The sequence below is a fragment of the Microtus pennsylvanicus genome, chromosome 7 (genome assembly GCF_037038515.1).
Source record: "Microtus pennsylvanicus isolate mMicPen1 chromosome 7, mMicPen1.hap1, whole genome shotgun sequence".
Classification (NCBI taxonomy): domain Eukaryota; kingdom Metazoa; phylum Chordata; class Mammalia; order Rodentia; family Cricetidae; genus Microtus; species Microtus pennsylvanicus.
The window spans coordinates 8,799,994-8,826,672 of record NC_134585.1 but is presented as its reverse complement, the minus strand read 5'-3'; the positions used below and the strand labels follow the sequence as shown (position 1 = coordinate 8,826,672).

At 49.9% G+C, this 26,679-nt stretch overlaps 1 protein-coding gene across 3 annotated transcripts; it reads left to right on the top strand.

Moving 5' to 3' along the window:
- Window positions 1–9,241, top strand: Icoslg (inducible T cell costimulator ligand). Of its 3 annotated transcripts, none has more exons than XM_075979818.1 (7): window positions 1–177; window positions 1,596–1,717; window positions 2,190–2,534; window positions 3,822–4,118; window positions 5,795–5,950; window positions 6,738–6,767; window positions 7,377–9,241. In XM_075979818.1, exons 1-7 carry the CDS (start codon window positions 167–169, stop codon window positions 7,412–7,414), a joined length of 999 nt encoding a protein of 332 aa, XP_075835933.1. In that variant the 5' UTR covers window positions 1–166; the 3' UTR covers window positions 7,415–9,241. The 3 variants fall into 3 exon arrangements, with proteins under 3 accessions (XP_075835933.1, XP_075835934.1, XP_075835932.1); XM_075979819.1 differs by having other exon boundaries at window positions 6–177; window positions 7,502–9,241; XM_075979817.1 differs by having other exon boundaries at window positions 6–177; window positions 7,371–9,241.
- The last annotated feature ends 17,438 nt before the right edge of the window (window positions 9,242–26,679 follow it).

The following is a 26,679-nucleotide window of genomic DNA, read 5'->3' as shown; positions in this document are numbered from 1 at the left end:
ACAGCACTAGCGAGCGCAGTTACAGTTGCCGGCGAAGTTTCCGCAGCCCCAGATCTCCGCGCCCCAAGTCCTGGCAGCCCCAGTTCTCCGTGGCCCCCGAGGACTTTGAAACTCCCGCAGCTGCAGCCCAACGCATCCCGAGGTCCTGCACCTTTACGCGCCCACCATGCTGCTGAAGTGAGTCCGTTTGCGGTCGTGTCCCGGGAGTGGGATGGGTGTAGGGGAGCCGTGGGCTGGAGCCGGGGACCCACCTGGAATCGTGGCTGAGAGCGCCCGACAGTAATTCTGGCTGCGGCTCAACAGAGGCGCGGCCGTCTGTCCCCCACCGCTCACCTGGACCTGCCTGCATGAACGGCAGGGGGCGGCGCGGGGCCAACCCGCTGCACCGCCGTCCAGACCCTGGCGCGTGGGCGAGTGGCTCGTGGGAGGAGGAAGGGCAAAGGCCGAGGCTGAAGGTGAAGACGCACACCAGCCCCCAGCACTTACCCGCCGCTGCCCTTGTCCCTGCTGATTTCCCAGAAGGAAGGATGTGCGCTACCTCAAAGCCCGGTTCATACCCACTGCTTGCGGACAGGGCGCCCCCTCCGTATACTTGGCATCCTACAGATCCAGCGTGCCTAGGGGAAAGTGGGGAGGAGGGGAGGAGAGGGAGGGAGGGAGGGAAGGAGGGAGGGAGAGAGAGTGTTTGCACTTTGGCTTTTCCCTAAACTATCCCCCCAGGCACTTGTTCAGTGGACACCCCGTCCCCCTTGGCTGCTTAGTGAGACCCCCTGTCCACAGATGTCCTACCTATAGAGTCTCCAGGGAGAGAAAAGGGGAGCACCTGCAGGCTATAGAGTCCCTGATGACCAGTGGCTGGCTTGAGTTTGTGTGTGGGATCCCTAGACCTGAGGCATGATGACAATTTTCTGAGACTTTCAGGACTGCTGTTGAGGGAGAGTGAAGTTTCAGACGTCGAAGTTGCACGGACAGTTGAAAAGCATGTATGCCCCCGGCAGGGTCCTACCCCAAGCAGAGAGTCTGTGTGAATAGATGGTTTTGGGGAATGGCTAAAGTATTCCAGGTCTCTTTAGGGTGAGGTGCTTCCCCCTTCTCCACTCCCTCATTCACCCACCCCCTACCCACCACCTGGCAAGACCTCCTGTGTGGCTTGGGAGAGGAGATGGAAAGGCTGAGGGGCACAGGACACCAAATCTCCTGTGAGTTCTGGGAGACACATTCCAGCCGCCAAGGGTCTGGAACGTGGAATCCCTCCAAGTCTGGTTTCAGATGGTTCTGTCTCTCACCCAAGCTTGCCTCCCTTGGGGCCATCAGGTGTCTCCATGCCCTTAGCACCTCAGATGCAGCTTCTTATAGTCTTGTGTTCCTCTTCAGGAAGGCTAGGTGACAGGGAAGGGGCACAGGCCTCAGCAGTGATTCTCAGTGCCCCTTTACATCACACAAATCAACTGTCTTTCAGAGTTTGGAGGCTCTCAGACCCTGGGGACCTGCCGTGGGTGGAGGAAAGGGAGGTGTCTGGTCCTGGTAGACTCTCTGATGTCTCTGAGGAACAGCAGCCAAGGGTCCGGCTACAGGGGACTTCATGTCTCTGACAGGTGCCACTATCTCCCGTCCTTGGGAACCAGCCAGCCTGTGTGGAAGAAGCCCCGTCTTCTTTCAGGAGGGTTCTTTTCCAGTCTGGGTCTGCTCCTGCTGCTCCTCAGCAGCCTGCACGCTGGTAAGTTGGGATGCTTCATGCTGTGCAAAACGTAGATGTAGGCAGGGCATTAGGGAAACCCTGGACACAGCCCCTTTGACCTCTCCAGAGGTCCACTGGAGAGAGCTGGGTCCCCACCCCTAGGATGATATACAGGGTTGGAGGTCATAAAGGGAAGTGCTTTTCTAAGCTCTGTACTCTTGACTGCATCTCTTGCTTGGGGTCAGTAGAATGTCCCTCCTGGTCTCTTTGCATGGTGAGCCATAAAAGCCACCTTTGGAAAGAACTGGGGGTCGGACACTGCCAAAACCAGGGATGGACCAGCATTGGCACTAAGTGGACGCTTGTACCTCACACCTAAGTCGATACAAAGACTCTCACCCACCCTCCTCATGAACCTCACTGATCAATCCCTTTCTTGCCTTGGTGGGTTGGGGTAGGATTAATGTTTGGATCTTGAGTAATAAACTGGGCCACTTTTGAATCTCTGCAGAGAGCGAAGTCAAAGAAATCCACGTGATGGTGGGCAGCGATGTGGAGTTCGGCTGCCTTTACCCCGACAGAAACCATTTCAGCTTGAATGATCAGGTGTTTGTCTATTGGCAAATTGAAAACCCCCAAACTGTGGTGGCCTACTACCTGTCCAATGAGTCTACAGGAGTGTATGAAGATGACCGATACAAGAACCGGGCCCATCTGTCACTGGAACGCATGAAGCAGGGTGACTTCTCTCTGCACCTGCAGAATGTCACTCCCCAGGACAACCAGGAGTTCACATGCCTGATATTTAATAATGCCGAAAAAGTCTTACATGAGACAGTCAGGCTGCACGTGGCAGGTAAGACCCTCCAAAGGGAGAATTGGCTTTACTCAGCCTGATGCTCTTGAACACAGTCCAGCCTGTCTCTGTGGTGGCCTTCTGTTTACTTGTGCAGCTCTGATCTGAGCAGAGTCCATAACTCAAGAGCCCCAGATTTCAGAGAACTGTCTATTTGGCCATCTCTGTCTTTAACTGCCCAATTCAACTCAAAGTAGATACTAAAAACTGAGTTAGTAGTGGGTGGGGTGATAGCCCAATCAGTAGAGTGTTTACCATACAAACTTGAGGACCTTAGTTCAATCCCAGTACCCATATAAAGTCAGACCGAGTGGCATGCATTTGGTTGTAGCAGGGAGGCAGAGATAGCTGAATCCTTGGCTCACTGGCTAACCAACCTAGCCCTCTGAGCTTTGGGCCAGCTTCTTCCCCCTAAAAATACAAAGTGGACAGCTCCTATGGAACACTAGATGCTGTACTCTGACTTCGTGCACTCCTACACACATGCGCACAAAGCTCCTGCACAGCCCCAATATGTTCTCACATACATGCATACACAAGGAGTAAGGAGCACTGGAAATCTAAATGAGGTAGACTTTAAGGGAAAACTTACTCCACAAGGATTTGGGGACCCTTGGTGGGGAGGCAGTAGGTCTCTAGTGAGGAAAACTAGGCTCCCACACCAAACTCCTGATCCCTTATGGAGGCACTGTGACCAAAATGTTTAATCTAGACAACAAAGAAATGTTGACAGAGATGTCCCATAGTTTCAGGTTTGGGGCCTTCCTAGAGGGAGAGGCACCGTGACAGGGCAGTGCAGGTGGCGGCAGGAACATGTGGCAGAGACTGTTCAGCACACAACAGACCAGGATGCAGAGGAAAGGGCAGGCTAGACAGTGACTCTTCTTCTCTTCAACACCCATATTTATGTGTATGGGTGTTTTGTCTGCATGTATGTCTGGTGGCCACAGAGGGAATCAAATCTTTAGAGTTAGAGATGGTTGTGAGCTAGGTGTTAGGAATCCTCCGGAAGAGTCCTCTGGAAGAGCAGTCAGTGCTCTGAACCGTCCCTCAAGTCAGTGTATGGTGGGAGTTAATCCAGTTAACCTTCTGGACCCCCTCATAGACGTGACTAGAGGTTCATCTAAGAGCAGGTGGTTTCGGTCCAGTCAAATGGCGGTGAAGATTTAGCCGTCTATGTCTATGGGGCAGTCAGCCCTGTGGGCAGTAGGAGCTTCTTTGGCTTTGCTCTGGTCAGGCATCCCCACTGGTCTGAGCCTTCTTCACCACTGCCTCCTTTCCCTGCAGCGAACTTCAGCACACCCGTCATCAGCACCTCTGGTCCCGTTACCCCAGACCAGGAGGGACTCACCCTCACCTGCATATCCAGGAATGGCTACCCCAAGCCCAACCTGTACTGGATCAACCTGACGGACAACAGCCTGATAGACGAGGCTCTGCAGAATAACACCGTCTCCTTGAACGAGTGGGGTCTATATGATGTCATCAGCACCTTGACGGTCCCATGGGTGGCTCGTGTGAACGTTAGCTGTTCTATAGAGAATGTGGTTCTCCACCAGAACCTCACTAGCATCAGCCAGGCAGGTGAGGCCCAGGCTGGGGTACAGGGACTCAGCGGGCATCCAGGTCATGGGATAGGAGAGGCCCAGTCATGAACAGACTCTTTACAGAGAGTGGCAATGAGGGGCTCTTGCTTTCTGCAGGCAGGGCTAGAGAGTCCTTCTCGGGGTTGTCATAGTAACCTTTACTCACTGTTCAGGCAAATGATTAGCATGGCTATCACCCATAGCAGATGTTTCTTGTGCTCTTTAGCCAGTGAGGCTGTGCAGGACCTGGTGCACCTCAGGAGCCAGAGATCTTGACCAGGATGGAGGGCCATACCGGGGCACTCCCCCACATTCTCTGCCTTTGAACATGTGCCCCCCTCAGGGCATTCAGTTGGGCTTAGCTGCTGACTGCATCCTCTATAAACCACAAAGACATGAATGACCCTCCCCAGAGACCCTAGCCATCCCAGTCTAGAACCAAGGCAGTCCCCAGATATCAGAAGAGTGATTCTGTTCATAGGAAGTGTCGCAATTAAGTGGCCCATGGAGGGAGAAGACAGGTGAGAAGAGGCCAGAAGCTGGGGAGCAGTGGGGTGAGGAGGACTACCTTCTTTGGGGTCAGTGGTGGTACTACATTGGCATCATCAGTGCTGTTGAATTGACACAGAGTGGGTACCTATGTATTGTGCAAATGTCAAAGGAGAGATTGTATTTCTTTTATAACCCGCCCTTGCAAGCCCAGGGATAAATATTTCATTTGTATTTTAATAAATAAAGCTTGCTTGAAGACCAGAGAGTAAAAACAGCCACACTGGTCAGCCCTACAGACCAGGCAGTGGTGACACACACCTTAATCCCAATAGCCATAGTGACACACACCTTTAATCCAAGAAGCCATAATAGATTGCCATAGAAACCAGGCGGCAGTGGTGCTCACCTTTAATTATAAGACAGGAGGAGACGCCTCAGCAGTCTTACTCTGAGCTTTCCTGGAGGCAGGGTCATCATTTTAGACTGAGGTCGAGGTAAGAGCCAGTGGCTGGCTGCTTTGCTTTTCTGGTCTTCAGGATAAACCCCAATATCTGTCTCTGGTTTTTATTAATGGTGCTTCAGGGCCTGAAAGAGCACATGTATACCAGCCCGAGATTTTAAAACACGTGCAGAGATGGCAGGGAACCTCTTGAAAATCTTCTGCCCCTTTCTTCCCAGGGAAAAGGCCTCCTCATCAAGGTCCTTTAAGTCTTGATCATTTTCCCATTTCCTTTCTTCTTCTTCTTCTTCTTCTTCTTCTTCTTCTTCTTCTTCTTCTTCTTCTTCTTCTTCTTCTTCTTCTTCTTCTTCTTCTTCTTTTTTGATGGGGGGTGTGGAGAAGAGGGGTTTGAAACAGGGTTTCTCTGTGCAGCCCTGGCCATCCTAGAACTCTCTCTGTAGGCCAGGCTGGCCCCTGCCTCCCATTGCTGGGATTAAAGGTGTAAGCCACTACCACCTGACCACATTTTCTTTCCTTAGACAGGGTCTCCTGTAGCCTAGGCTGGCCTCAAACTCTGTGTAGCCAAGGTGAACTTGTATTGATTCTCTGTCCCCACCTCTGGAGTGCTGGGGTGACAGGTGTGTTCTGCCACACCCAGTTTATGTGGTCCTGAGATGGCACCCAGGGTTTAATGTCTGCTAAGCAAGCACTGTACCCACTGAGACACATTCCCTTTCCTGCAGAAAAATCCACTGGAAACAATGACAGCTTCACAGGCAATCTACAGGAGCACCGCAGCCAGAATGCTATTTTCATCATCCTTCCCTTGCTCCTGGTGGTCGCGGGTGCCATTGTTGCCTGGGTTTGCAGAGCCAAGTGTGCCCACAGACGCTATAAAGGTTTGTTTGAGACTCACTGACCATCTATTTACTCTGCTGCTGTGAAGGCTTTGGGTTTTACAGATTCCTACACTCTTGGAGAAGATTGCATTTAAGATCCACTTTAAAAAAGCATAGGCATGCTTAGCAAGAGCCTGATGCCTCCCAGAGGAGGCTTAGACCCTTTGTTTCCAATAGAACCATACTAGTGGCAAGAAGCCACTAGTTCTCAGTTTGTGGCCAATACCAGCAATGTCTGAGCTGCTCCCCTGGCCCATGGCCCCCTACTGATCTGGACAGAGCCCCTGAGCTGGGGACACAAAGCACCACTTAAAAAAATATGTATATATACATATATACACACACATATATGTATGTGTACACATATATATACACACATATGTATAAAATTTTATTTTGTATGTGTGTGTACCTGGTGTATGTGTGTGTATATATGTGTGTGTACTATCTATGTGCAGAAGCCAACAGAGGTCAGAAGAAGGCATGAATATAAAGTTATAGGTGGTTGTGATCCACCATGTGGGTGCCGGGAATTGAACCCAGGTCCTCTGCAAGAGCAGTAAGTGCTCTTAACCACTGAGCCATCTTTCCAGCCCTGACATAAAGTAACTTAAATGTTTCTGTCCATTTGTTCCTTAAAAATCCATCTTCCCTTAAAAGCAAGATTGTCTGGGGAGCCCGTGTGGGAGTCCTCTCCTGCCCAGAGTAGAAGCCTTGGGGAGCTGGTGGGCAGAAGGGGTGATGCTACCCTCCCACAAAGCCTGAACCTCTCTGCTTTGACCCGCAGGTCCCTGGACTGTCTCACGGGAGCACACAGGTGAGTGTGATTTGGCAGGTTGACTAAGTTGTCATGGCCCTTCACACCTTCAGTTGGTGGTTTGAAATACCTGATGATTCCATAGATGGAGAAACCCTGTCCTGTGATGGAAATTTCTAGGCCCCGCACAGCAGATAGCCCTGTCATAGGTCCCTGGGCCCCTCCTGCCTCTGCTCTGTGGGACCCATCAAATCTCTGATTCTAGCAACTCAATCTTTTTTGGTGGAGGTGTGCCTCCTATAGCCCTGAGAACAGTGGCAGGTGGACCTTCATAGTCCCCAGAGGTGTGGATTCATATCCCAGTATTAGAGAGACATCCACACACAGTGTTGGTGACCACCAGGCTTTAAGGCCTTTGCCACCTCCAAAGTGACTGTACCTCCCTGAACTTGAGGATGTGTGGTCCCATCAGTGCTGGGATGGGGCTGGTTCGCCTACCTTAGGTGAGCAGGCTTCGATGGCTGACACCTCCCATTCCAGGCTGGACAAGCTAGTGTCAGACCACTTTGGAACAAACTTAAAGGGCTGGGCCACTTGTTCCTCACCCAATCATGTGACTCCTCTAGCCAGCTGCTTCTAATTTTTATCCCCTTTCCCCCTGAGTCCTAGGAAGGATCATTTCATTGTCTCCAAAATTAAAACACTGAGGATGGATTGCTCAGTAGAAAGTGCTTGCCTGGTGGGCATGAGGAGGTGGGGCAGCCTTCACCTTCCTCTTTCTTCTTCCTTCTAAGACCATGCCTGACCCCAGGATGTAAACTGGGCTTCTGTGAGATGCCACCAGTGGATGTTGGGCTCGGCTTCAGAACTGAATCCCACGGGCCTGGTGGCAGAGGGGACAGTGGGCTATCCGCTTATGCTCTGTGATGGAGGACAGGAGTCCCCGGCCTTGAGAGGCACCTAGGATTGATCCCAGAAACCGCGAGGGAGACCTTTCCAGTGGACAGCAGTGACATCAGAATACGGAGCCCACCCGCAAGCAGCTCCCATCCAACACAGAGAGGAAGCACTTGTGGGGAGGTCCTTCCCCAGCTGGAGCCCCAGAGCACGTGACTTATTCCCAAGTTCTTCAAAAAAGGGCATTTGAGCCACTCTGAAAGCACCTACAAAATCCACTGGAGACCATTTCCCTACAGAACTTTCAGGAGGGGAGAAAGTCTGACCTTATTTATTTTGGCCTATTTGGGCCTCGTAGAGGCTGTGTGGGCTTTTGTCTACAGAAAACCTGCTGTTGGTGATAATGACTGGGCTCAGAGGTTTGGAGTCCATGGCTTTGCAAAGTCAAAGGGACAGACCTCAAAGCAAAACATGGCCTATGCGCCACCCACGGGTGCTTCTTGCTCATAATCGAGGGCCCAAGAATCTGACTATCCTGTGGATATAGAAGCTTCCTGCAAACCTCTAGCTCTTCCAGACTGCCCACAAAGCTGGGGGAACACAGCTCCCCTCCCCCGGCCTCAGCAGCCCAGGAAGACCTATGAAGACCCCTGCCACGTGGCCACAGCCTTCAGGGTCTTTATGGTGTTGGCCAGAATAGAACGAGTGACTCTGGTTCTAGATGGTTCTGTAAAGTTGGCTGCTGGGCCACCTAGGTGTGCACAAGCTCCAGGGACATGCAGTCAGGACATGGACGCCCCAGTGGGACACGACATCTGACCCTATTTGTGAGCAAGCACCTTTACCCTTTCCTACCCAGAGGCTTCAAAGTCCTGGACGGTAAGGGCCTGTGAGATATCTCAGGCCTGGATGGAGCAGAAGTGAGAACCCTGGGGTCAGGCTCAAGGAGATCAATATTATGCGGATCTGTCTGCTTTGCTGCCCACAGACTCTCCTTCACATGGACTTCTTTATAGAATGAGCATTGAGACCCACGTCTTCCTGCAAGCATTACGTATCTGTAAAATAGCAATTGTTATGGGTCCTGAGTTGGCAGCTACCGCAAGGAAGGACAAGGAGGTCCTGGGGTGCAGAGCCCCAAGGAGAGTAGTTTGGGAATGAGTGCCTCCCCAAGTCCCAGGACACAGCCATGCCCAGGGGTCTGGGTGGGGTGGCATGTGGCTGCCCAGCAGGGACATTCGCTCACCTACTTCCACTTTTCTGTCAGAAGGGAGTTTCGGGTCAGAAAGTGATCAGCCCTGCAGTCTAGATGCCTCGGGCACCACAAACACCATTCCCACTGCTTCTGTAGACAGTGGGGACCCTCACCAACTGTGCCTAGACCTTTGGTTGCTCACTCTATGGTCACCATTGCTGGGTGATTCCAGCAGGCCTCACCTTCCCATGGACCCCTGGGAGAACCCCCTTCTCCACCCCAGCGCATCAGCATTTGGGAGACCTGCCCTGTAACCTCTGCCTCCTTCAGCCCAGAAGCCTGCTGGTGCCCTTTATCTGGGTTGTAGATGGGGCTGGATTTCAATGTTCTCCTAGTAATTTCCAGAACTCTGACAAGGGAATAAATGCAAGATGTGCCTTGAGCCTTGTGTCTGGTGGCTTGTGTCAGTGTGGTGAGTCTGGCTCCATCAGTCCGGCTGTCACACGTACTGTCACAACGTCAGGTGGCTCTATCCCTTAGGGGACATGGGCAGTCACTCTTGGGGCTTGTTAAAATCCTGATGCAAAAGCCAGAGGCACCTTTCAGCATCCCATAAAACCCAGAAAGGGTCCCAAGAGGAAAAGACCTGACCTCAGCGGTCACCTTCTGATAGGTGGACAGGGCGGGTGGCCCCTGGCTTGATTAGCTCATCTCATCACTGTGTCCTGGAGATGGAGTCTGTCTATCGGTCTGTTCAGTCCAGATATTCCCAATAGAGAGTGTGCTGGGATGTGGCAGCTGTGGCTCTGGAATGGTCACCCTCAGGAGAAGGTGGCTCCTCTCTGCTGCTGCCTGGTCGACCCTGTGATGGGTCTGAGGATGCTTCCACCTGCGCTCTCACAGGGTGTCCATCCCGGGTCCAGCACCAGCTTGATCACTATATCTCCCTCCAGCTAACGGGGAGGCAGCTGCTGGGGCAATCTGAGAATGATTTCATCCATCGAAGCCCTTTGTCCCACCCACAGCTCAGAGGATGCCAGGAGCCCAAGGAGGTGTAGACTTTGTGGCGGCTCTAGCTAAAGCTTCCTTGCCCACCCTGAGGTTTCTGAAGTTAGAAATCCCCGAACTCCCCACCCAGGACTAATCATTGGTAGGGAATCCCTCCTATCCCAAAGCAGAGAAGCCTTAATGCTGATCTCTTTCTAGGCAGTTCCCTCCCCAGCATCCCTGACATTACATAAGACATTCCCACGATGTCCTCCTAGGGACTAGTGGGTTCTTGGCTTAATAAGCACAGTCCAAGCCCAGAACGGAGCAGGCTCCTGACTTCACCACCTCCTCTCTGCCTTTCCAGTAGGCCTTTAGTCACATGTGCTAACCACACACTGCTTGTCCCCACCTCCCCTTGACAAATGGGAGCTAAACAGTCCCTCCTCCCCCTCCCCTGATCTCCCTTTCCAGGCCCCTGACCTTGGAGCTCTTCCCAGAGCCTCCACCCATCCTCTGAGGGTGTTATTTCAGTGTGCTGTGTCGTTGGAGGGCCTATTCCTTCTAAGCTAGCTACTGTGGGTAGGACACAGGCTGTGGGAATCCTTTTCTCAAAGACCCGGGATGCTGTCCCCCCCCAACATCCCCCCCCCCACGCAATGCTCTGAGGCAGCCATTCAGTTGGGAAGCTGCAGGCTGGGATAAGGACACAAACCTTCACTTTTAGCAATGGGGTTGGATAATCACTTATGCACACATATCCTGGTGTTGTTCTATACCCAGCACCATTCCCAGCCTCTCTTTGTACTGCATAAGGATAAAACCCAGAGCTTTGTTATCCAGCAGCCCTGTGCTTCATCTGCCCTGTGATGCCTCCTTAGCCAGTCCCTAACACCAGGAACACACACTGGGTCAGACTCGTTCAGGGTGTATTCAGCAGCCTCAACTACAGATAAACACTGAAGACATGGTCAGGTTCCCACAGCCCCAATAAAGGTGTGGCATCTGTCCTCAGGGAGGATGGATATGGCCACCAAGATTCTGGGGGAAGCCATAGAGAGTGCAGACTGTGGGAGCTGTTGGTGACACCAAAGTGTGACACAGAAGACGTATGCAGTGGGGCAAGGAGGAGGGACAGGTTATGATCTCCCAGGACCCAGAGGGAAAATTTGCTAACTAAGACCTCAGACACAAACATGGAGACAGTCTACTAGGCTGCTTTATAACTCAAAGGGGAAGTTAGTTTAAAAAGATCACTTTGTAACCATGCTGCTGATCCTGAGGGTTGCTGGGCGCAACAAAGGATTGAACTAAATGATTAGGAAATACAGCAGATAAGCAGAGAGTAACAAAGTAACAGCTTTACCCCTTTGGAAATGAACTCTTCTTTCTGGTGTTTGGGTATTTTATCTCACCCCTAGGTCCTTCCCTTTCCGCTGTTGGTTCTGTTTGGATACCTACCCTGTACCTTCCTGCTGTTTTTCCTCCTAATGTCTTCTGGGTAAAAAGCAGCCACCGCCTCAGGGAGCCCTCTTTTGCTTTCCCTGTCTATCTATATCCCTCTAACCTGCCTTCAGCCAATCCCTCAAGAAATAGACACCAACAACTGTGGGGGAATGGGGCAATGACCGCTCTAGCTGCTTCATGCTGACGGGATAGAGTTTAGCGCAATATCTCTCCAAGAAAGAGGGGACTCTTATGAGGCAGGCTCCTGGGGTCAGTCCAAGGGACTGCGGTCCCAGATCTTGAAGGGCATCCTGAGATCCTGCACTGGGACCATTCAAAGTTCAGGCTGTGGGTGGTGGTGGCACATATCATTAATCCCAGCACTCAGGAGGCAGGTGAATCTCTGTTAGTTGGAGGTCAGCCAACCTGGTCTACAGAGCGAGTTCCAAGACAGCTAGGACTGTTACACAGAGAAACCCTTTCTAGAAAAACAAAAACCAAGCAAGCAAGCAAACAAAACATAAAATTAAAACAGAGTTTAGGCTGTGCCTTTTCCCTCCAGCATCATCCCTAAGTATGCGATTCAAGATTGGCATGGAGTGACTAGAATCACACTGTGAGGTTCCTCCCAGATGGCTTCTTAAAGAACTAGCTCATGTGTTTGTAACTTACTGGCGTTTTCTGTCTTGTTCATTCTTGAAAAACACCCAGACACCGTGGGAGGCATCAGCAATCAACAAGCCTAGCTGTGATGATCTGCACGTGGGCACAGCTGGCGTCATGACAGTTGTTTGCCTGGAACGGTGCTGTGTGACGTCACCTTACTATAAAGAATGTTGAATCCAGCCAGGTGATGGTGGCACACGTCTTTAGTCCCAGAACTCAGGGGGCAGAGGCAGGTGGATCTCTGTGAGTTTGAGACCAGCCTGGTCTACAAGAGCTTGTTCTGGGACAGGCTCCAAAGCTACAGAGAAACCCAGTCTTGAAAAACCAAAAAAAAAAAAGAATGTTGAATCCAAACTATACACGTAATAAATTAATACTACTTGTATACATACTGTTCATTGACGGGGTGCAGTAAGTTCCCACATAAACCTTCCAGAAAACACAGAACATAGAGTAAGCCATCATAACCATGCTTTTGGTTCTAAATGGATGTAGAACACTCTGGTGCTGGGATCTTTTCCCCATTGCCCGCTTTTCTTTAGATCATGAGATAAGTAACAGCCACAATGCCCTCACTCCTTGTCCATTTTCTCGTTCTCCTTCTCACCGTTGCTGAATCAGGAGCCAGCCTAACTCGGGAAGAAGGTTTTGGAGGCCATTTGGAGACAAACATGCTTGGGTCTGAATTGGGATGGTCAAATCCCATCTCCAGAAACAGCCAGTCAGTGAGCTTAAACAGCACAGTTTTCACAAAAGGCATTTGTTCATCTGTAAACCCGAACCCACTGGACAGGAACTTTGTCGCTTAGACCAGTGACTACTGGCTGGACCCAAGGCACCAGGCAGGCCTCCTTATAAACAGTATATATTTGTCCAGGGGAGCCTTATCACCAATTGGATCATGCCTTGGGAACAGAGATTGACAAGTTTTTGTTGTTTGTGTGTTTGTTTGTGTGTGAGAGGTTCAAGACAGGGTTTCTTTGTGTAATAGCCCTGGCTATCCTGGAACTCTCTTTGTAGACCAGGCTGGCCTCAAACTCACAGAGATTCCCCCTGGCTCTGCCTCCCGAGTGCTGGAATTAAAGGTGTGTGCTACCATGCCCAGAGACAAGTTTTTCTTTAGACTTTTTAAGTTCATGGATAAGTGGCAGCGAGCGCCCATGATAGAGGAAGGTGGAGCTGACCCTCTCTAGCTAGACTTGGGGTGACCTGTAGCCACAATCAAGTTTGTGTTTGCCTGCAAATGGTGGTAGACAGCCTGAACACTTAACATCCTCTGTGTTTCTTTGGATTTCTCTAACAAGAAGGCTCCATGAATGTAGTAGGGGGTCAGAATTCTCCCACCATCACCCCCAAAGAAAATATCCCAGAGGATACTGGAGCCAAGCTTCCTGGCAAAAGGAAATCAGGGTTGTAACTGGAGGTTTCTCTCCCACCTGTCAGTTTCCAAAAAACCACTCTGAGGTTTAATATTAATTACAAACTGCTCAACCAATAGCTCAGGATTTTTACTGGTTGACTCTACCTATAAATTAATCCATCTCTAATAATCCATGTATCGCCATGTGCCCCATGGTTTACCGGTATGCTCTGGCACATACTCCTTGCTAGTGTCTCTTGGACTCCACCCTTTTTCTCCCTGTATCTCTGGATTTCCTGCCTGGCTCTAATCTGCCTGGCTATTGGCCAAATCAGATTCTTTATTAACCAATGGTAATAAAACATATTCATAGCATACAGAAGGGCATCCCACATCACAGGGTTTTGTTTTTGCTTTGTTTTATTTTGTGTGCATTAGTGTTATTACCATTGGTTTTGGGTCCCCAGGAATTGGAGTTAAAGACAGTCGTGAGCTGCCATATGGGTGTTGGGAGTTGAACCCAGGTCTTCTGGAAGAGCAGTCAGTGCTTTTGACCACTGAGCCATCTCTCCAGCCCAAAAATCAGCGTGGTTTTTTTTTTATTATTATTTAAACGTCTAAAAGTCGAATTCTGCCCAGGGTTTGAGAAAGCAAACTAGTAGTCACTTCAGAGGGATCTTGGAACCAGTTTGTCCCATCTGCAGTTAGTTTTGGGTCAGGGTTACCTTTCTCTACCCACAATTCCCTAGTCCATCTGGGTCATCTAGTGAAGTCTGCAGAGGGAAGAGGCCAGGTTAAGCTGTGGGGTTTTTGCACTTGCCCATGGCTCAGTGTCCTGCCATCGCTGTTTCTTTGGTCTCTCTTCAGGCAATGTTGCCCTTTTATTTCTTCCTACAGACACTTGTTTTCATATAAGTTGTCCTATTTACCAATGAAGACCTGGGAGTCAGATATTGGGGTGTAAACCTGCTAGATCAGAGAAGCCGAGAAACAACAAGTTGACCTTTCTTTTTGACCAGAGACCCAGCAAGAGAGCGTCTCTCCTTCCATCCCAAACCAAAAAAGACAGCAAATATGTAAGTCCCTCCCTACTCCTTCCTGTATGTCTCTCTATCTGTATCCCTGGCTCCTCCATATTCTCTATGACTAATTAATTCCTGTCAACTACTCACTGACTCTGCCCTCTGTTAACCGCCCAAGGTTAATTTTATTAAGTCTCAGAATTTCACAGGGCGACCAAATATATACCACAACAGACACTTGGGCCCAGGGCCTCTCTAGGGACCCTCTGTATCCTAGATACTTGATGCTACCATTTTTCAAAACAGTTGATTTGCCATAAAAGCTGCTGTCTATATCTGTTTAGACCACAAGAGCTCAGAGAGATGCTGGAAGTCGTATTCACTGCGTCTCCTGAGCACAGCCTATGTGACGGGTGGGCTCTGCTCCAGCCTCACAGGATTCCCCAAAGCCCAGGTTAAGACCTTTCCCACTGGACCACTAACCTATCCAGGTTCACAGAGCTAGACACCAAGCCAGAGGCAGAAAGGATGCATGCAGGCTCTAGCCCAATAGCCCGTTGCACAGACATTTGAGGCTCTACTGGGGAGATCCTAGAAGGTAGATTCACCACGAATAGAGTCTAAGAATTCTAGAATCTGGGTCCTGCCTCATCCTGGGACACCATCTACCCACCAATTCAGAAATTCTCCTAGTGTTAGTCATTTGCAGAAATCCCAGAGAAACAATTAGAATTTAGAATCCTCAGCCCATGATCATGCCCAGCTGATGGGCAGGATTGGCCCTCCCTCACTGGTGGTGTTCTGCAGCATCCTGTCTGGTTCTCAGATGAGCAGGCTGGGGGTGTTTTGGGGAGACAGCTTATGGTTGTACAAGCATCACACCTGTGGCTTGGCCCTGAGACTGCTGAGATCCAGCGGCTTTTCATATTGACCAGCCAGGTTGCAGAGCTTTGCTATTTGATCACTACCCTGCCCATTTTTCAGTAGGAACTGGCTATTCCTGTCCACCTGCTCTGTGGTCAGCTTTACAACGTTAATGCTCAACTCTGAGTCACTAGTAATATGTCAGCATCAAAGCCACTTCCCCCTGGTGTCATTTCGCCAAGAGTGCGTCCAGATTTGAATTCTCTGCTTTAGTCTCCCCGTGGCTTACATCCTCTCTTGTATGAGTCTGAACCTGTGGCCGTAGCTCTCTCTTACAGAGGGCTTTATTATTTATTTGTTCTTTGTTTTTTTTTTTACTTTATTTTTTATAGATTTATTTATTTTATGTGCATTGGTATTTTGCCTGCATATATGTCTGTGTGAGGGTGTCAGATCCCCTGGAACTAGAATTATAGACAGTTGTGAGCTGCCATGTGGGTGCTAGGAATTGAACCTGGGTCCTCTGAAAGAGCAGGTAGTGCTCTTAACAGCTGAGTCATCTCTCCAACACCTTGTTCTGTATTTATTAAACGGCACAGAAAGCATCACACAGGGAAGGAATGAGGGGCACTTTACAGAAATCTAACAGAATTTTACAAAGGATTAAGTCACTGACTCCGACTGACCCCAAGTGACCCAGACAACAAAGAGTACTACAAACATTGTTTTGTCAACCGATATCCAAAGGTTGTTGGATGCAACATTTATGGTGGATGTTCATTTTATAAAATTGTTTTCAACCTCTAGTTTTGCTGTTTTCAGCACACACATTGCTCTCTGAGTGAGGCGCACTGAGGGAGAACATAATGTAAGATTACAGGTATGCATTAGCTTAGGTTGTAAAGGTGGATTATATGGGAAACCCTAGGCAAGGAAGGGCTGGTTGTTACATTGTTCTCTTAGAGGTTAAATCTCAGACTGAGTACACAGTAGAAGAGCCATCTTAAGTGACCTCAAGGTATATTATTAACTCTGGTTATAAAGTCCAGTAAGAATTCCAGTGTCATAGAATATAAGAGACGTCAGCTGGGTGGTGGTGGTGGTGCACTTAATGCCAGCACTCAGGAGGCAGAGGCAGGTGGATCTCTGAGTTTGAGGCCAGCCTAGTAGTCTACAGAACTATTTCCAGGACAGCCTGGCTATTCAGAGAAACCCTACCTGTGGACATGTCAGAAGAGCAACAGGTGGCAATTGAGTTCTAGAGGTCGGCCCAGGAAGCAAAGCTCTGATGGGTGAATCTTGGATTGGCAAATCCCCTAGAGAGACTGGTGTACCCTTATATTTTTGCCGTTGCCACCTTTCTCTGGTGTCTGTCATGGTGTGAGTGGGTGTAGGGAGATCTCTACAGCCTCTAATGTGGTATGATTATCTTGTGGAAATATCCCCTTCTACTGGGCATTTTTATCTGTGGGTTATTATGAAGATTATTTCCTCCCAAAATGTACTGTTTAACTGAAGCAATGATTTTATACAATAATGGTGCTAGATTAAATAGGATTTTAATGATTGAGGGTCTTTAATAAACATAGTAAGGGATTATGATAGAGGTTAGTTTAGCAGGAAAATAGAGGTAAAAGCAAGATACGGTGTTGCCCCCGCTCCCGAGAAAGCAAGGGCTGCATATAGAAAATAAGAATGAGGAAATGTCACACAGCTGGTTTCGCTTGAGGAACCATATAGACTGTGACTTAGGTTAATGATTAAGAAGAATCATTGTGTCCCAGAAGCTAAGTTAGCTCAAGTCCTTTTAATCTAATGTTGAGAGATGTGTTCACGGGTTTCAGTGTACCTCATAGCTAAAACAAAGCTTTAAATATGACCTAAGGTTAGGTTAAGATGCTTTTGTTAATGGCTTTGAGGTAGAAAGTCTTGGAAAACAATTTGAAGGCATACACTTTGTAATAACTGAGTGAGGGACTCACTGAGGTTCGGGAGCTGGAGCAGCGGTAGCCTGGCTGCTGCTGGCTGATGTGCCTCTCTTGCTAGGACTGGTTGGTGACCAAAGGTGATGATTAATTCCTTGTACCCATTTCTGCTCTTAACTTCCTGATATAAAAAACTGTTGAAGAATGAGTTTGTACCCTAAAGACTTAAAATAGAGATGACTGGCTGTTTTTCATATATAAAAGTTTAGATTTGTGATTCTTCTAAGATTTCTCATAAGATTACCTTTTTTTTTTTTTTTTTTTTTAAATTTTCGAGACAGGGTTTCTCCGCAGCTTTTTGGTTCCTGTCCTGGAACTAGCTCTTGTAGACCAGGCTGGCCTCGAACTCACAGGGATCCACCTGCCTCTGCCTCCCGAGTGCTGGGATTAAAGGCGTGCGCCACCACCGCCCGACAAGATTACCTTTTGAGATAATAAAGTGGTTGATCCTTTTGCTGTAACCGCAAAATGCAGCCCACCAGTCAAAGAACTGGCTGAGAAAAACACCTTGCTCGCCTATACACTGTTAATCCGTAACAAGTTGCTTGGGTATGAATGTATGTGGTTCTTGGGACAATTTGTTTTTCACCTGTAATACTCATGTAAATACATGTTTACTCATGTAAGGGAGATGGAAAACATGCTGGTTTTTATTTGTGTTCATTGTAATTATTCACTAAAATAATAAAATGTAACCACATTGTAACTTTTATACTGTTTGAAAGTTTTTACTGGGATATATAAGCTGTAAGAGAAAAAATAAAGTTAGTTAGAAGGAAGACATCAAGAGAGACAGAAAGGATACACCTGGATAGAGGTAAGAAAAGAAAGAGCAGAGAAAGAAGATGACAGAGAGACCCTATAGGTGTGTGGGTCGGTCTCTCTCTCTCTCTCTCTCTCTCTCTCTCTCTCCCTGCAGGCCCCAGAAAGTTAAATTTTGCCCCCCTTGCCAGTCCCAGAGAATTAAGAAAAGTCAAGTCGAGTGGTTAGTTCGCCAACTTTTTGGATTTCCCTTAATCCCTGAGCTGCTGAAGGCTGGTCCTATCTCCAAAAAACAAGGAGCAAAAAGAAGTATATATATATTTATTTGAGACAGTGGTCCTCTGTAGCTTTGGTGCCTGTCCTGGAACTAGCTCTTGTAGACCAGGCTGGCCTCAAACTCACAGAGATCCGCCTGCCTCTGCCTCCCGAGTGCTGGGATTAAAGGCGTGCGCCACCACCGCCCAGCCATAGAGATGTTTTTATCAATGCATTGCTACTCTTTCCTATTCTAGTTCATCTCGCAACCATGAGGCCAAGATTTTTGTTTGTTTTTGTTTTTTGAGACAGGATTTCTCTGTGTAACTTTGGAGCCTGTCCTAGAACTCGCTCTGTAAACCAGGCTGGCCTCAAACTCACAGAGATCCTCCTGCCTCTGTCTCCTGAGTGCTGGGATTAAAGGCGTGCACCTCCACTGGCCAGTGAGGCCAAGGTTTAAGGTAGAAAGCAGTCACAGAGAAGGCTGATCCTCAACCAAGCAGTCTACAGCCATCCCTAGTGGGGAAGGATATCTAATTAGGAGGGATGTTGGGAAATAGCCTCAGGTTATGAGAAATGAGTCAGGCTGTATTGAGTGATGGATTCAAGCTGTGAAGAACTGTATAACCCTAGCTTGACCATTCAGCTCAAAAACAATACGTGGTTTCAAAAACAACTCAGCCTCCTCCCAGCCAAACCACAAAAATAGCTGTAACTTCCTGGTGGCCACATATATGTGTGTATACATATCTATCAATACACACACATATACATGTGTATATATATATATATATATATATATATATATATATATATATATATACACACACACACACATATATATACAGATACAGGTATATGTATATAGTGTATATATATATATGTGTGTGTGTGTGTGTGTGTGTGTGTATGTGCGCACGTACACTCACATGTGTGTGTGTCCCTCAGGCCCGCTATATCCCCCAAACCTTTGTATCTCAGAAAGGTTGAGGCCTCTTGCCTTTCCAATAACTGGTCTCAGCCCATTGAGCTCCACAGTCTGTCTCTAGTCTGCCTCACTTTTCCTACAGAAATCATCAGAACAGAAGGGTCCACGGCGCCAATAGTGGACATCCACAAGGACTCTCTTGGCCACTAGGATAAGAATATCCTCTGACCTCTGGAGATCTCCTGCCCTTAATGGCCAAGCTAGGGCCAGGCCAAAGGGGTGTTATCTGATGTCGTAAAGCAACTCTGAGAGTAAGGTGGCAAGGACACTCTACTCTCTGTTCACCAGGGGAAGCTAGAATCTGAAGAAAAAACCACCCCCAGGTGCTCCAAACATGGCAACCAGCCTGACTTCAGAGCCCCTGCATGTACCCCATTTTGTTCTCTTGGCCCTGCAAGGGTGAATGGTTTCTGCTACATCGAAGATGCCCCTCTGTTGCTTCCAGAGGCTTCCCTGAAGGCGCCTCCTCTATTCACAACACTCTGCAGTTGTGAGGTGCTTAGGAAACACCAGGGGCATGCTACAGCCTCTTAAGCTTCACCCAGCCAGAAACTGGTCCTTCTAGCTCGCAACCCACACCAAGATCTGCTCACGGCTACAGAGACATCCTATCCTGGTGTTTTATTGCATACTGATATTTCTCACTCGAAGACACTTTCTGAGTCCTCCAGTCTATGTGCAGGCCAGGCCCATGTACAGAAAGATAGCAAACATTCCTTTCTTAAGGTCTGTGGGTCATCGAAGAGATCCCAGTGAGTAAGGAGAGTCTTGGGGAGTCTCTGCAGACAACTGCCCTTCTGTCTCCCTGCAGAGCATCCTCTGCAGACTTAGCTTCTTTGCTGACTGGGGTGTGAGCATTTGCATCCCTTCCTTCCTCATCAGCAGCCATGAAAGACAGGAAGCCTGTTTGGATTGTTTGAAGTCTTTTTTTTTTCTTTTTCCCTTTTTGCTTTTTTTCTCGAGACAGGGCTTCTCTGTGTAGCCCTGGCTGTCCTGGAACTCTCTCCGTAGACGAGGCTGGCCTCTAACTCAGAGATCTTGCTGCCTCTGCTTTCCAGGTGTGGGAGATAAAGGAGTGCACCAGCACTGCTTGAACCCGGTGGCAGAGGCAGGTGGGTCTCTGTGAGTTCCAGGCCAGCCTGGTCTACAGAGCAAGTTTCAGAACAGCTAGGACTACACAGAGAAACTCTGACTCAAAACAAAACAGAGACAACCTCCGGGGTAATGTTCCCTTTAATTTTCACCATCCCACCCCACCCTAAAATCTGCTCTTTTCCCTCAGCCTGACGAGGTCACAGGGAATGGAAAGTAAAAACAAAGGCTCAGAGCACGATGGGGCAGAAACAAGAGCAGGCAGGAAGGAGTTAAATAGAGAAAATCCGGCTAAGGTGCTGAACAGAAGGCAGGTCCGAAGACCTGTAGAGCCCTCATCTCCAGCCTCCCCACTTCTCCAGCATCTACCCTTGCAGGCTGCTGTTCTTTGGATTTCTGTTGTCATTGGCAGCAGCTGGCCGAGCCCCTGGCACAAGCTTTCCAGGTCTCTCCATCTTAGTGTTGGAGGCGTGTTTGGGATGGAAAAAGAAGTTGATATTCTAGAAAAGACAAACACCTACCCTGGAGCTTGAGAAAGGAACTGCTTTATCCCCTGGGGTAGAAGGGACTGGGACCCTGACTGATGACACCTCCCCACCCTTTCCTCCCCCTCTCCCCATCCCCCTGCTAGTCCTATTTAGATGCCCACCCACCCCCATGCCTTCCTGCTGTTTCTCCTCACAGTGTCTTCCAGGAATAAGAGGCCACCATCTTGGGAAGCCTGCATTAGCTTTCCTTGTCTACCTAGGTCTCTAACTCTCCTTCAAATGCAATGTGTATTTGTTGACTCTTGAGGCCTTGAGTTTGAGCCGTCCCTACCTTGCCTTGGAAGTGAATTGGAAGCAGGCTATGAAAGTATAGTCATTGGGTGTTGGAGGGCTCTGAGGGCTGTGGGCAGTTGTACCGGGGCTTTTTGCTTGTTTGTTTGTTTTCTAGACGGGGTTTCTTTGCATAACCTTGCTCTTTGCAACTAGCCCCGTAGAGCACTGTGGCCTTGAACTCACAGAGCTGCCTGCCTCCGCCTCCCAAGTGCTGGGATTAAAGGCTACTCCACCACCGCCTGGCTGTACTGGGGTTTAAGGCAGTGCAGCCAGGGTTGACAAGCACTGCCCCTCCTCCGCCCCAGGCTTTGAGACAATTTACACGCTTTGAGGAACTGGGGCGAGGGAGGTTCTGTGATAGTCTCGTGGGGGCCTAGATTTGCTGGCGTCTCTGACGTGAACTTCCAGGGACAAACTGACACTGGTCAATGGTGATCCACCTTCTCCACTCCACACCAGAGGCTGTAGCCACCACCATGAGGCAGAGGACTCTGGACCTGGGCTGTGGTTCAGAAGGCTCCAGGGGTCGGTTGCTGTTGCTGAGGTCTGGCCTGAAAACCAGCATCTGAGACCCAGAGGGACTTTCCAAGCGTTGAGTGGCAGAAGGACTGTGTTGCTGTAGGAATTGAACACTTCACTCTTTTAGAGACAGTTCAGATTAGACCTGGGTGCCTGTCCTGAAGAACGCTTTGCTTTTGTTTCCATAACTGGTTGGCTTCTCCATTCATATACTAATTTAAAAGAGGGGGAAAAAAAGCTTCCTCTGAGTCAGTGTGAACTGTTCCGGAAGGGTTTGTGTCCATCTTCAGTTTTAGAGCACTTCACAGTCCGCTGGGCAGAGACCAGGAGGAAACTGTCAGTCTGGGCTCCTGCAGCCTGGGATGGTCCTCTTGGCACAGGATAAGCCAAACATGGGCTAGCTCCCATTACACACCGAGGTCTCCAGGAAAGACAAGGGCCATGTGAGGCAGTAAGGGCACACGGAGGAACTGCTGTGTGCGCAACCCTGGCTGGGTAAGCCTCGGCTACAGTCCCTTCACACTGTGGAAGGAGTCGGCTGGAATTGTCTTCTTCTTTGAGAACTCAGGACAAGAGAACAGAACCAGCAAGTCTGGGATCCACGAGGCACCCCACGAGGGACTTGACTACTGGGAGGGGAGGGCCGGGCCTGTCACTCAGGAGGGAGTGCGGTAGATGCTCAGTTCCTGTCTGCTTCTAAGGTCTGAAAGAGGAACTGGCACTTTCACCAGCCCAGGATCTGTGCAGGACGGGATCTTTCTCCTGAGGTCTCAAAGGCTGCCCATGCTGCTGGAGTGGGCACCATTTCCTAAGTTTCATTTCCTGCAAAAGTCTGAAGGTTCTGAACATAGCAAGGGGCTAGGTACCCCAGAAGCCCATTTGCCTAGCTAGGGGATCCTTGTGCTTGGGAAGTGATCAAAGGCTCAGTTTGCATCAGAGCACTGGTTCAGGCTGGGCCAGAAAGTTCATTCTCTCTGGAAAGCCATGAGGAAAAGTCTACAGACATGTCGAACACTTGTGGATGGGAGTTACAAGGGCTCTTCCTCTGTGGGATAAGACAGCCCCCACCTTGGGCCCTGAGGCCCTGGAGGAAGGTCTACAGAGTAGAAATCCCCTGAGGGTCCTGGGAACAATGGTACCTATTGCTACCTGGGACCAACTCCATCCCACAGGGCTCAAGGTGAGTCCTGGAGAGGCTCTAAAGGTGTTGGCATGCGAAGATGGATGAACTTCTCATCACTTGCCATTCCTGCATCCACTGAACAGAGCCCCTCAGGTGACAAAAAGTGACAAGATACCCAACCAGAAAGTGAGACACATAAGTCAGGAAAGTACCCAGGCTCTTCCAGGCCCTCCCAGAGCCCTGCAGAGCACAGGTGCTTGGGGCCAAAGGCCACCTGACTGGGGCATTCAGCAGCACTTTGGAACACACCGTGCCGTGCGTGTGCCAGCCTGGGTGAGCATATCCAGCAGCATAGCCTTAGAAGGCTACAGTCGCTCCATTCCCTGGCAGCTATAGGAGGACTTGGGAGGGACCAGTGTTAGAACGAAGCTCCTCATGAAGGCCAGGTATCTTCCCAGGAACCTAAATCCCAGGAACCCACACCGTGCTGGACCCTGCAGCATCCCAAGGACAATGACAGCACACACTGGCTTTTCATGAGTGGTCCCACCTTGATGCTACAGAGAAGGGAATGGGTTGTTCCGACCAAATTTATCACCCCAAACAAACAGGCGAAAGTGAGCAGGGCTGAATCTGGAGATCCTCGACCTTCGCACTTGACCCCAGTGCAGATTCTCTCGTCTTACCTAGGATGCAATGGCTGCCACTGCCCAGGGCCTGATCACGGCGCATTGCTCCCTGGCACAATGGTCCTTAAGAAGGGCCGAGGAGAAGTGAGAGTAGAGTCATCCAGGGCGCAGGGAGCACACAACACAGAGATGCTCAGGATAGCCCTGGGCCTGCCTGCATCAGCCCTGCCCCTCCCAGCACTTCATGGCAATAGTAGCTACAGGACTTGGCAACTCTCAGGTGCCCTCTAAGAGTGTGCCAAGTTCTGCCACAACAGTTGACAGACACAGCAAACCAGGCTATGTTCTCTTTAGTCTGGCTTGGAGAGCAGTTTTCCCAGCTCACCCAGCTCCCTGGTCTCTGAGGTCCATCAGGGCCCAGGAACCTCCCCGGCTATGCATCTAGGACTCCAGCATCCATTTGCCTGTGAGGCTCCACCTGTCAGATCCCTCATACATAGTTGGGCAGGGCGTCTTCCTAAGTCACAGCCCTCGACTTAGGACTGTAGGTTATATCCATGAATGAGTTTTTAAAAATGGTTCCAAAAAATTCCAAAAGCCCCAAGCACCCTGAACATCGTGTGCCCATGTTCTTTCACAAGGGGCCACTTGCTTGGATGAAGTCCCTAAACCCTATTGTTTTCTCGGGGAACAGCTCTAGGCCCTGGACATGCAAACTCAGTGGCTTGGATGACAGCACCTCACTTGATAAAGAGAATATTCATCAGTTTGGTTAAAACAAAACAAAACAAAAATCAAAGAAACCTTTTTGTGGGGCTGGAGATGACTCAGCAGTTAAGAGCACCAGCTGCTCTTCCAGAGGAGCTGGGCTTGATTCCCAGCGGCTACATGGCAGCTGTCAGTAACACACATACACACAAACCTGCAAACAATACACCCATACATGTAACACAAAATAATTAAAACACCAACCAACCAAACAAAAGCGCCCAACCCTTTTGGGTTTTGACAGTTTCTATTGACAGTTCCACTGTGGGCCCCAAGGGTGTTCTTGAGAGCCCAAGATCCAGGCTCTTTCTCTTCTGTCCATCCACTCATCCCTCCAGCACTCACTCACACCGCCCTCATTAACTGATGAGCTATTAGTCCATCCGGCCGTCATTCTCTCATGAAATATCCATTCCCATCCCATCCATTCATTCACCACCCCAGTTCATTCGCTCATTCAGCACTCTGCCTCCTGCATCATTCATTCAGCAGTGTTGTTCTAGATATTGGAGATGTAGAACAAAGAGAGGTCAGACCAGCCAGAAAGTATGAGGTAACCCAGGGACATCAGGGCAGCACCTGATGAACAAAAAGAGGTGACAGGCCAAGCTGGAACATTACTGTTTTCTGCGGGGGTTTCTGAGAGATGATGTTGCTCGAAACTTCGTTCACCAGCTCCTGTCCTGGGGATGAGAACAACTAGGAGCCTGGCATTCATGCCCTCTGCTTGGGCGGATGCTTGGCTAGAGATCGCCAACAGACTCCCAGAGGGCTGGCCAGGCACGGTGGAGAGGCTGGAGAGAGGGTTTCTGCAGGGAGCTGTGGAGACATGCTGGGGTGGGGCAGGGTTACCCTGGCGGAAGCCTCAGCTATGCAGATGGATGTGCTCCATCAACCACACCCCAGGCATGGCATGGAGCTCTCCTTCTGAGGGCATACTGTAAAATGCCTACTATTCCTAACTTGGTGGGGATGTCTGCCCACCAAGGACCCCTTGCTCTTTTCCTGCCCGTGTCCCTGGATCAGGTATTATTTTGCTGGCTTCTCAGCCACGGTGGTGCCAGCTTCTTGACTCTGGGTGTACTGTATGCACTTCATCCCTTTAATGACTGGTGGTTCTTTGTGGTTTTGCCACCACTACAGGCTCCATATTCCCAAGCATTCTGGAATGGGCACTATGCTCTGGAAGGGCACTGCCCAGGTACTGGAAGCGCTGGGAGCAGCAGCCCTGGGTTCCTTCTCAAGTCACCACACCCAGCTGATGGAAAGGGTCAGATAACAAAATCTCAGATTACTTGTACCCACCTGAGGACTGTACTGATCTATACCATGGTGGGTGGTGGTGGGCTCCAAGCCAAACACTATTTTCCCCTAGAGAACAGATGGGGGCCCGGGAATTTCCCCAAATCTGTTGACTCTTGATGATGTGGCAAGGCTTGGAAACTACCTGCTAGTGCCACAGGTATGAGACTATGTGCCTGAGCAGGTGGGTATCTGTGCAGGTGGGCATCCTGTTGTGGGCGTCTGTGTAGGTGGGCATTGTGTAGGAGGGTGTCTGTGCAGGTGGGCATCCTGTAGTGGGCATCTGTGCAGGCGGGCATCCTATAGGTGGGCATCTATGCAGGTGGGCATCGTGTAGTGAGCGTCTGTGAGGTGGGCATCCTGTAGTGGGCGTCTGTGCAGGTGGGCATTGTGTAGCTGGGCGTCTGTGCAGGTGGGCATCGTGTAGGTGGGTGTCTGTGCAGGTGGGCATGCTGTAGTGGGCGTCTGTGCAGGCGGGCATTGCGTAGCTGGGTGTCTGTGCAGGTGGGCATCCTGTAGTGGGCGTCTGTGCAGGTGGGCATTGTGTAGCTGGGCGTCTGTGCAGGTGGGCATCGTGTAGCTGGGCATCTGTGCAGGTGGGCATTGTGTAGGTGGGTGTCTGTGCAGGCGGGCATTGTGTAGCTGGGTGTCTGTGCAGGTGGGCATGCTGTAGTGGGCGTCTGTGCAGGTGGGCATGCTGTAGTGGGCGTCTGTGCAGGTGGGCATCCTGTAGTGGGCGTCTGTGCAGGTGGGCATCCTGCAGGTGGGTGTCTATATAAGTGGGTGTCCTGCAGATGAGCAACTGTGTAAGTGGGCACCATGCAGGTGGGTGACTGTATATGTGGGTCACTTTTCAGGTGGGTGCCTATGCAAGGGTATCCTGCAGGTGGGCATCTGTGAGGTCAGCATCCACGCAGGTGGGCATCTGTCAAGGCATGGAAGTAAGTATTCTACAGGAGGGCATGTCACCAGTGGGCATTTTTCATGTGACCACCCTTGTACCACACATCCCAGCCTCGAGGAGCCACATTTTCTGTCTGCCACTGTCACCTCACATTCACACATCCTGCCTTCTTCAAGCTCCCGTCCTAAATTCACAGTAGCCCATCCCCCTCAGGGCAAGGGCAGTGTGTCAGGGTGGTGCAGGTGACCAGTGTCTACCACTCCTTCCCCTCCCCTCAGAGAAGCCTTCCCCTCAAACTTTGACGTGTTTTTCCTTCATCTGCTCTGAGACTCTCTTCCAGTAGGGACCTACCCAACTCTCTCAGGCCTGAAGGCCCTTGGGAAACAC

Excerpts from the sequence above, each read along its gene's own strand:
- Icoslg (XM_075979817.1), top strand. Across the intron at positions 2,535-3,821 it reads AGTCAGGCTGCACGTGGCAG|CGAACTTCAGCACACCCGTC; the intron begins GTAAGACCCTCC and ends CTTTCCCTGCAG. Across the intron at positions 6,768-7,370 it reads TGTCTCACGGGAGCACACAG|TCCTAGGAAGGATCATTTCA; the intron begins GTGAGTGTGATT and ends TTTCCCCCTGAG.